We start from the raw sequence: 10,453 nt of genomic DNA, 5'->3' as shown, positions 1-10,453 counted from the left end.
GAAGAGCGTAGAGGTGACGGGGAGACCACCTTGTGGCAGCAAGAACAAGAGGAAGTCAGTTAATTGTGGAAGTTCAATAAAATAGACATGGATTCGAACCCTGGACCATTTGTTCATACCAATAAACAGTACTTTTGGTCGCCATTACAGAGACTAACAAGTGTGAAATGATTTTTCGCTCTTAGTGACTTAGTACTTTATGTTGGGAATAACAAGTAGCATCGAGTAGCGCATTAAAAAATATACGATTCCATTAAAAAAAACAAAGTTAACATTCATATAGCCTCTACGCGTCCTCATAGAAAAAAGTTACATAAAAAAATGTGCCCCCTGATACCATTTAACTTTTCTGTGAACGAATGCATGAGTCACTGTATCTGTTAGTTAACGTACAGTTACGATTTATGATTACTTCACCCCTTTGCTTGCCATTGTTTTCACTTGTATGGCCTTTTTGAGGGAAATATGAAAGAAAAGAGAATAGCTATACCCCTCCAGCGTTAATTATCGTGCCACGACGGAATCAGCTAGCGTGGGGATTCCAGTGAACGTTACCGGCCCATTCAAGCAATTTGCCTCGGACCAGGTAGGACCTAAAGGATCGATGGGGCTTAACTCCCAGGCGCGACAGGTGCCGAACGCGCCCCTTTCTGGGCGTGGGTACCTTAACACTCGGCCATTGATCTACTTCGTGGATGAATAGATTTGGAGTGCCACTGTAACAATCGTGAATCGACCGTTCTTTGATTGTTCCGTCGGCTTTCAACCGGTTCCATATTTACCGTTTAATTTACGACCACCCGTTTAGCCCCTAACGAACGTTCTCGCGCCTTGTCGGTGGCATTCCACGGAATTCCATAAAATTAGATACTGTGGATGATCAGTGGATATTGTCTTGTACGATGATAACGGCAGATATATATAAATAAATACTAAAACTATAGCGACCGGTCAAATCACCGATTTTGCCATTAACATTAGAAATAAAGAACAGACAAATATTACAGATTATTTTAAGAATCTCTGAAGTGGAGGAATCGAGGGTTGAACGCCGTGAATAAAATGGCCCCTCGACCGGCACAATTAGATACCCCCGACGGCCACTTTTCTCCCCATGATCGCGCAACACCTCATGGAACGTCGAAGAAAAACGTGAAGAATCCCCCCGTGACTCCGTTTTTCCCGTCCGTTGAATGAGCCAGGTCGAAGAAAGAGATCTCGAAAAGTCTCTGGAGCGTTTCTCACGAAAAGTCCAGGAGTCAGGTGCGCGTCTGAATGGACCCAAGACGATCGCCCGTTCCATTCACTCTTTTCTCGGGGAATGGGCCACCCGCCCACCGGGGCCCCATTTTTTCGTGTCAGGGAATTAAGAAAAAGCGGAGACGAAGAAAAAAAAATCTAACAGAAGCAAGGGTGGGGTGCGACGATATATCAGCGAAGCGTGTGACGTCGTCCAGGAATCCGTGATGTCGTGGGAGGGGTTGTCGTGTCGTTCTTGGTCCATTCGATGGCCTCTATAATGATAATCCGAGAATGTAGAAAAATGTAATTCCCCGTTCAATGGGGACCGATCATGGGCGTCGATGGGCCCCTATCGTCGAGCCGTAAAGCTGCGTCTACACTATATACCAAAACAGTATTGTATACCAAATTGTTATATAACTTTGCTATGCAACATGTTTTGATAACTCGTTACATGATACCTTTGGGAGAATCTGTAACAAGTTTGTACAACATTTTGCATCAACATATTTACCCTCAGCAGTCCGTGCATTTTCGACGCCTTTCGGTAGTCTACTCCAGGGATTTTTAGGTCAAATTAAAGAAGATAATAGTTGGATACCAGCTAGTAGTTGGACGCAGCTTAATGTGTAGATCAGTGTCACAGGTAGAATCGACGCCACTCAATCGTCCCTGATAAAAACAGGACATATTACGATTATTTTAGCTTTACACTGTTGTCTGGTCATTTACATTACCATATACGATACTCGACGTGTTAACAGTCAACGTTACGCTACGCAGAACACCGTCTGTAGCCGTCCAAAATGTGGCCTCCTATTAACTGCAAGTTTCCAAGACGTAATGTCACCAGGATACACAAACACCACGGGTGCTCCCGTAACTTTGACTGCCTCCGTGACTCCCCGATCCTCCGTTTACAAAATATTTAGCCCTAATATGCCTCGACGGAGGGTGCGCCTCTTAGAAGGAACATCCGAGCCGAGCCGTCTCCATTCATAACCTCCAAATACAGAAATGTCCCGATATTCGGCGGATCGCATCGCCAGAGCCAGAGGGGGTACAATTGCGATGAACGTGATTCCTCGGCCGATCCATATATCAGGAAGTCAACGCGCCCCGGGTGTGCTTGGGCTCCCTGGTTGCCCCCGCGAGAATCCTTCGTCGACGGACACCTGAACTATCTCTCTCTTTTCCCTTCTTGGACAGAGAAATTCGAACTACGAACGAGAAGCAAAAGAGAGAGAGATATTAGGGGCTAAACGATTTTTAAACGGGGCCAGACGATCGAGTGTCAGAGACACAACAATGACGCAGGCAAACATTCCGCTATACAGGACCACCCGGAGCTGGTGATACTTCTTCATGGGGTGGGAGAGTAGACGCTTTTGCACCGATGATTGCAGGTAACGGTGCGACTGGAACGGTGGAAGACTCGCCGGGAATCCTGGAGGCATTACTGTTGACGGAAGATGGTTTAAATTGGTATATATTTGATTTTTGCCTGATGAAGCATTAGACTGGACATTGTAGAGTTAAGAAATTAGTAGATTGCAGTAAAGAGGAATGTGTGTAAGTGTGAGTGAGAGGGTGAACAAAGGATTACAAATATAAACAATTAAAACTACGTACCTTTAAGATATACAATGAATATACTCTGCTTAGCTTGAACGAATATACAAGAATCTCCAAAGGATCTGAAAATAAATATGCATACATTAAAGTAGTTGAAGAATCTCAAATAAAGTGATAGGAATTCGCAGACAGAAGGTGCATAATGTAGGTGTTATAAATAAAATGACGCAGGGTTTTACACACAAGGAACAGAAAACGACCGTCGGCAAGTGTTGTTGCCCTATTCGCGACGCGTTGAATCATGCGAGATAAAAGTAATGGTGTCTTCTCACCGGGTGTTCTTCCTGTTCGTCCAAATTCTCGCGTTCCTTTTAGCAGTCGCATGTTATATAGAAACGTCCACGGGGTGTCGAAAGCAGAATACGATCTTTGTAGAATGTTCCCGATGTTGTCGAGTAATAGCTATGTAACCGTCCTCGCTTCGATGACCTGGAAAACCTACTATTTATCATCTGAATTCGTCTTCGTCTTATTATTACTCCTACATTAGATAACTACCTTGACTTAGTTGCCCATTATCTATTTAAAAAAAATTAAATCGGTGTGGAGGTGATTTTACATTAATCGACAGAGTTGTTTTCTTCCCACCTGAAAAATTAAGTTCTCGCATTTTTGCTTTTAATCGACTCCAATTCCAATCGAGATTCCCCATTTCTTTTCGAAGTCACCCCTCCCCATATTTCTTCTGTCCTAAGTTTCCAGCTCGAGACTTCCCGACGCCAGCCACCAATGGGCACAGAGAAGGGGTGGCTTCGACTCCACGTTCAGGGTTAAACGATCGCTTAAACGTAGCCCGGATTACAAGCGATCCTTCGGTCTCCTTAATCTCGGATTACACCAGCAACCCCTGAAGCTTTGACTCCTAATACCAGGATCCGAGGAGGCGTTCGGTAGCCCCCGTCGTTATTTGTACACGACCGCAAAACAGACGGGTTGCTCCGACAGTCGGCAGCCCCTAACTGCGTGACTTTTCGCGGCTTGACTTTTAATAATCGCTTCATCCTCGTACTTCTGACCTTGTTTCTTTATGGAGGACATGAAGTTCCTCTTCCTTACTTATTTCTTGCTCGTCGTGACGACAGGCGAAAACACAACAGGGGACCTAAAATTAAAAGTTATTGTAATCATAGTTTGTACTAGATGTTTCCAATGAATAGTAATTAGTAGATTACGGGGATATTATTCAATTATAAAATTTCATTTTGCATAAAAATGCGACTAACGAATTTGAGTGAAAAATTTAGAACCACGTATTGTGTAGGTTCACGTACGTGTAGTGTTATTCTTCGAGTTTGCAACGGAGCGAAGAATACGTCCAGCGACAGGGAGTTCCAGGGCGAAGATGGGGACAATCGAGGAGGTCATGCTGTCATATATCTGCAGATCAGTAGGGGGGTGTCAACGAGCTCGAACGAATGTCCCAGCGGGGTTGCTTTTACCCGTCGTGCCACCGAAAATCTGCGTGTCCAAGTGTGAGAATCTAATGCACTTAGTCCTAAGCTGTCGGGTTTTTCCGATGTTACACGAAGAAGACATCGCGCAAACCTAAACAGAGAATATTTGCATGTTTTATTATCAAATAAGCAGAAATCGCACTGAACTCAAAATTACAAAATAATAATTTACATTGTGTTAATACCAGAATTCTCTAGAAAATACTTCGTAGCCTGAACTACTTTGTTTCTTATTACCAGTACTGCGGACATTTATGCATTTGTAGCGTTCCCTGACTTCTAAAACATAGCAAAATAAAGATTTCAGTAAAATTTACTATTATTTATGCACTACTGTTAATATATTAAACCCCACAGTATCGAAAAGAAATTTCTGTGTAATTTTAGGAAGATTAAAAATTGTTGATAAGAAACTGTAAAGTCACAGTAGAATGTATAATATATTCAGAATTGAAATTATTATACCAAGCTCTTGAGACGTAAAGTATTTTAATAGTTGAAAATATTACAATTTTTGTAATACCAATTTTACTCTAAGTAAATCTCAAAGCCTCGCAGACATTCGGCCAAATTGAGCTGCAATCTAATTTGGAAGTCGTCCAATGATCGTTCTGGGGGAGAAGAATTAATTGAATCACTCTTTTTTTCTTCCCCGCAATCTAGCCGCCACCCCTCGCCGCTACCCACCCCGTGATCAACCGAAACATTTATGTCCGCTACCGCGAGCTGTCCCGCAAGAGCGTATTGTAATCTAAAGCGAGAAAAAAAAACGGAAGAAGGGCTGAGGATAGGCTTGCTACGCGGCAACCGTCCCTTTCCGGAGTGGAAAAGGGCGCAACCCTCGTTTCGCCCCCTTCCCCTCCCCCAGAACCAGCCCTTCTGTCGCAACCGCCCTATACGGTGGGAAGGGGATTCCCTGTTCCATGAACTGGGGGTTGCAGCGACGCCATCTTGGATTTAATTGTCGGGAAAATGGTGGTGGCGTTCGACGACTCTATCGAAAAGGCAACAATGTTTGCAATATTCATAAAGTTAAGGCTGTTTAGGAAAGGTTACATTATTTTAGAATATTTAAAATTTATGATTTTAGAATATTCCATTTTGTTTAGTGACAACGTAAGAAATTGTTACAAATTTTACAGTGTTTTCCAGAGTAACAAATTGTTACAAATTGTACACTGTTTTCCTTCCGTTTTATGGTTTTCCTTGACAAGTTTTCCTAAATACTATTGGTTGTAACTAAAAGGAAATGCTTCGCGAATGGAAAAGTCGGGACATACCGTGAAAAATAGATAACAATTTATTTATCGTCAATTATATTATAATCTTTCAGTCATATTCTTATCAATATATACGCATCTGATAAACTCTACGATATTTACAGGATCAAATACTCTCACTTTCCTCGACTAGCATCGGAACACTGGTTGTTGCTCGTCAGAAATATAAAAACAAAAGTATTTCTTATCAAAAATACAATATTCTTCTCGACGATAATATTCGAACGATCCTTCATAAAAATACAGAATCAATCTTATCAAAGGCAGTCGTGTTATTGTCAAATGTTATCCAAATATACAATATATATAAAAATTTCTTGAACCAGTGTACAATATACAAAAATATATACGCTATCTTATAAAAATAACCGCAATCGAATCGCTGAGATCGTCAAATCGGATACACGTATGGAGGGAACGGATGTCCTTGAGGTAGCGCGTGTCCCAAAGCGAACATCCCCAAAGCGGCGGCGGACATTCTGTACGGATCACGATTTTCATGAGTACGCGTATGCTTCTTCAGGTGATCCTTCCTGCCGAAACGTTTTCCACAAACGACGCAAGCATGTGGTCTTAATCCTGTGTGAATCCTCTTGTGCCTCGTCAATTCTTCGTTTCTGGTGAACGACTTGCCGCAACCATCCGCATCGCATTTAAAAGGTCTTTCGCCTGTAATAAAAAAAATGAAATATTTTAGTTTCAGTGATGATTACACAGTTTAACAAATTTTTATTAAATGAACAAAGCTATATCAAAGTTTGTCTGTTACAACTATAAATATTGAACGATTCTGTGAGAACAAGATTATTATATTCAATATTGTAAGAACACTTCTCGAAGTGATTCTGAAAGCCAGATGTGTAGATGAAGTTTCTTCCATTTTTTAGGAATTTACCTTTGACAAGAATAAGATAGTCTAGTAATATCGCAACGGAATCGTTTAAAATCGAACGTTATCGTGACATTGACAGTTGCGGTTAACCGTTCCACGGAGTCACAACATCGTTCTATCTATATAATTCGAAAAGTTCAGGACACGAAGGTGAAACTTACCGGTATGTATTCGGATGTGCCCCTTGAGCTGGCCGTTATTACTGAAAGCGACGTCGCAGTGCTCACATCTAAACTTCTTCGGCCGCAATTTCTTCATCTGCTTAGCCGCCACGTCTTGTCTGTGAATCATTTCCACAGCGTGCTCCACCGATGGCTGATACAATCCTTGGGTAAGATGAACTCCTGGATATTCGTAATAGAAGGGCTGGCCGGTTGTTGATACTGTTGATGTTTGAATTGCAGTTGATCCGATATTTAACGGCATCAGTGTGGAACAGTCTCTCAGAGCAGCTGAGGTGTTATGTGTGAATCCTAATCTCTGGAGATAGTCCACAGAGAATGCTGTGTTCGGTATGGACCAAGGATTGACCATGGTGGAATCAACTTTATTTGTGATCATCGAATTATCATGGATAACTGAGTTCGTTGAGGCAGTGGATGTCGATGGAGAATTGTAGACAAAATTATTTAATAAGTTTAAATTGTTTCCTGGGACTGCATCCTCACTACTAACTGAACTCGACCTGCTGAATGCTTCTATAGAAGCTTCACTTGTTCGCCTGAATCGTCGTCTGCTGATATTTGTGGCAGAAACTTCATTTTCTGAATTACTAGAGACACTGCTTCCTTCGTACGTAGATGTGGACATTACACTATCCTGATCATCCTCTTGTTTCATGCAAGGTGAAGTTGTCTTCTCATTTTTATCACAGTTTAAATTTTTGCTTGATCGATTGTCTGAAGATTCAGTAACATTCCATGGTCTAAAGAACATGGTGCTCTGAGCGTCGCACATATTTCTTCCGGATGAGATTCCAACAAAGGATACTGAACTTTCCGTAAACTATTTATTCTTTTCACAACACACTATTTGTTATTCGTCCTACTATTTGACTCCAACTTCTTCTATCACGTTGTTGTATGACGCATAAAACTACCGAAAAACTAAATCTCCGTCTGTAACACAAGACTTTGGCCGCAGAACAAGACACGGCAGCGACAAGTTCTGTAGGGCGACTGTTCCTCAAGCAAAGCTCACCCCACTGTTATATACCGACGTTAGTTCCCACCCTCTAGCTGGGATTGGGTTGTTCTGCGGCGAAGGTAGTACGAGGGAGTAGGGAGACGGAGTCGAAGTCGCCCTTCGCAGAAAGGGCAAAGGTGGGTTTTAGGGGGGCCTAACGAGGGCTCGCTGCGCGATACGCAGTCTCTTTTGTCCGAAATTAATCGGTCGCCACGGACCACGAGGCTGTTGCCCTTTTTGTCACGGGCTGGCGCAAGGCCTGCTGGAGAACCGACAGAGAAAAGGGAACCAACTGGATGGAGAATATGGCGGGGCGAAAACGGAGTACAACCCCCTATCAGGCCCACCTTGCCCCTCTCTTCTCGCCTCTCGATCTCTAGCCGTGATTTCACCCCTTATCGATGTACTTTTGAATGTTTCTTGTTTTTTTTATCACTGTTAATATATCGATTTTAACGTTTTAAGCAATTGATCGCGCAAACTGTCGTTGACGCTCGGGGCACTGAGGTATCCAAAAGATTCAAAAAAGATGATATCTGTGTTGTTGAACGTTGGAATATTTCCGACAGTCTTTGTTTATAGGTCGTTGTCGGACAATTTCTTTCTTCGACGAGCACAGAGACGTGTATACTAGGTGTTCTTTATGTGTCGAATGTTAAGGAAAATTTCGGATTCCAATTGTAGAAATAGGATTTTCGTAAAATAGTGAGAAATAATTATAAACATTTACTAGATGTACTTTTTACTGTACTATGGACTGTAAGATTCAAACGTAATTATAATTTACCGAACGTTAACGAAAATGTATTTTAATTGTAGAAATTAGAATTGTCGAAAAATCGTGTCTTACAAATTTCGACTACATGTACTTATAAATGTGTTAAATAAACTGCTAAAAATACACCAAAAAAAATAATCACTGGTCCTTGTAAGAAATCCACCCCCGCCGTTCCGATATTGTCCAACAAACGACGCGTGACAGGAAGCAAATAATAAATTGTTTATACGTCTGATACGCGACGGATCCGAGCTTTGAGGCACTTTAAACACAATGAAACGGGACAGTCGTCGGTCCAACGGGTGTGCCCTCGTGTCCCTCTATTCGGATATGTATTCTGCAGACGTTACGAGGGTGGAGCACCGGTGGAATCGCGTCTCCGTTGATTTATTGTAACACTCCAAGTCGGACGACGCGACCCTCGGGGTTGTGCCACCTATTTCCCTTCAACCCCCTCGCCCCTGCGTGCACGATCTCTCTTGCACCCTCGAAAATGCCGCGGTGCCCTTCTGTCAAAACGATCTTCTCGTACAAAACCAGCTCGGGGCACCATTGATGCCTCCCTCTTCATCCCTCTCCCTCTACCCCGCGGTCTTTTGTCGTTACTCTCGTCACGAGATCATCGGCTGACTTTCAGTTCCGTTTCGCCACGGATCATCCCGTTTCAACGACGTTTACACGACTACGCAATCTACTTGCACGCGTATGTACCAGTAACGATCGATGGTAAATAGTGAATTCACGGGCGGAGAGGGGGGGGGGGGCTTATAGAATTTCGCGAACCTTCGAACGATCGCTGGGTTCGCTGTGTATTAGGTTGGATACACAAGACTTTTTTGTTTGTTTCTTTCTTTGTAGAGCGTAGATATAGGCCTCTGTACGAAGACAACGCTGGTGTTTGTAGATCGAGAATTATCGAAATTATTTTAATACTATATCTACTGACTGTTTATATATACCTATCATTTTTCCTGAGACGGTCGAATGACCAGTATCTTTGAATAAATGTTATATTTTTTGCAGTTAAATGCAAGTAATAGTCCATTTAGTATGCATAATAATAAATAAAATAATAGCGTAAATTAAACTTATACATACAAGGTTAAGCTACACATTCCTTCTCAGAAGAAATGGAGCAAAAAGAGAGATAGATTTTGAAAAGTTGATTACATGTATTTTATAGGACATTGGCATGAAGTCAACGATGAATGCAGGAATAGTGGCTTTAGTGTTGAAATGAAGGAATATTAGACAGAAATTATCACGAATCATGCAATTATGTTTTATCTCGACTTGTTATAATTGCGTAATGATAGTTTCTGGGTATCGTAACAGTTTAATTTGAATAGAATATCTAAACAGTCCGTTCAGACGGAACCTCGTTCATGGCCGAGTAAATATTTAGGTGGACAAAGCGACGAGAACATCGTCGTGTGCTGCGGCAATCTTTTTTTCCTACTTCGCTTCCATCGAGTTCCAAACAAAATCAGTTGTGGATCTCGATAGATTGCAAATAAAGTGTCATCAATTCCCAACAAGCGACAAATAGAATATAGTCTACTAATGTACAATAAATAGACTGCGGAGGTTTATACAAACTTATAATTTCCTATATCAATATCTAAAAATTCAAATGGAGCAGAACTTTAAATTCTGTACTACAAATTAAATTATTAAATTGCTTAAATCCTTCATCTTACTGCATTTTCCAAGCTAAGAGAGGCTATAAATGCATAAACATCCACAGTCTAATAATAAGCCCATACTCTTGATGAATCTTTCGATTTTTTTTACCTGTCACTAAGCGTATTTCGACATAAATTATTAACCAGTCTCAAATAATTGCTATATTTTTGCCATCTTTTATTCACGTGTCCTTGTTTATATTTATGCTACCTTTGTATCAAAGTTTTTTTCCCGTCAAAATAAATATTATTATTAAAATTCTAAAATTGCTACGTGACCTGTTGGTTTCCACGGGATCGCG

General features: G+C 41.5%; 1 protein-coding gene across 1 annotated transcript; it reads right to left on the bottom strand.

Moving 5' to 3' along the window:
• Positions 1–5,826: 5,826 nt before the first annotated feature.
• On the bottom strand, positions 5,827–8,467 carry LOC107194279 (zinc finger protein 184-like). Its single transcript, XM_015583877.1, has 2 exons — positions 6,665–8,467; positions 5,827–6,280 (listed from the first exon to the last, which is right to left on the bottom strand). Exons 1-2 carry the CDS (start codon positions 7,458–7,460, stop codon positions 6,003–6,005), a joined length of 1,074 nt encoding a protein of 357 aa, XP_015439363.1. The 5' UTR covers positions 7,461–8,467; the 3' UTR covers positions 5,827–6,002.
• Positions 8,468–10,453: the final 1,986 nt, after the last annotated feature.

Source organism: Dufourea novaeangliae, unplaced genomic scaffold (assembly GCF_001272555.1).
Source record: "Dufourea novaeangliae isolate 0120121106 unplaced genomic scaffold, ASM127255v1 scaffold28, whole genome shotgun sequence".
Classification (NCBI taxonomy): domain Eukaryota; kingdom Metazoa; phylum Arthropoda; class Insecta; order Hymenoptera; family Halictidae; genus Dufourea; species Dufourea novaeangliae.
Note: the sequence above shows the minus strand (reverse complement) of the source record. Positions and strands in the feature narration are given on the sequence as shown.

Bases quoted from the DNA above. Each gene is read 5' to 3' on its own strand.
- LOC107194279 (XM_015583877.1), bottom strand. From the start codon at position 7,460: ATGTGCGACGCTCAGAGCACCATGTTCTTTAGACCATGGAATGTTACT. The intron at 6,281-6,664 runs GTAAGTTTCACC...TTTTTATTACAG, and splicing joins GCACATCCGAATACATACCG to GCGAAAGACCTTTTAAATGC.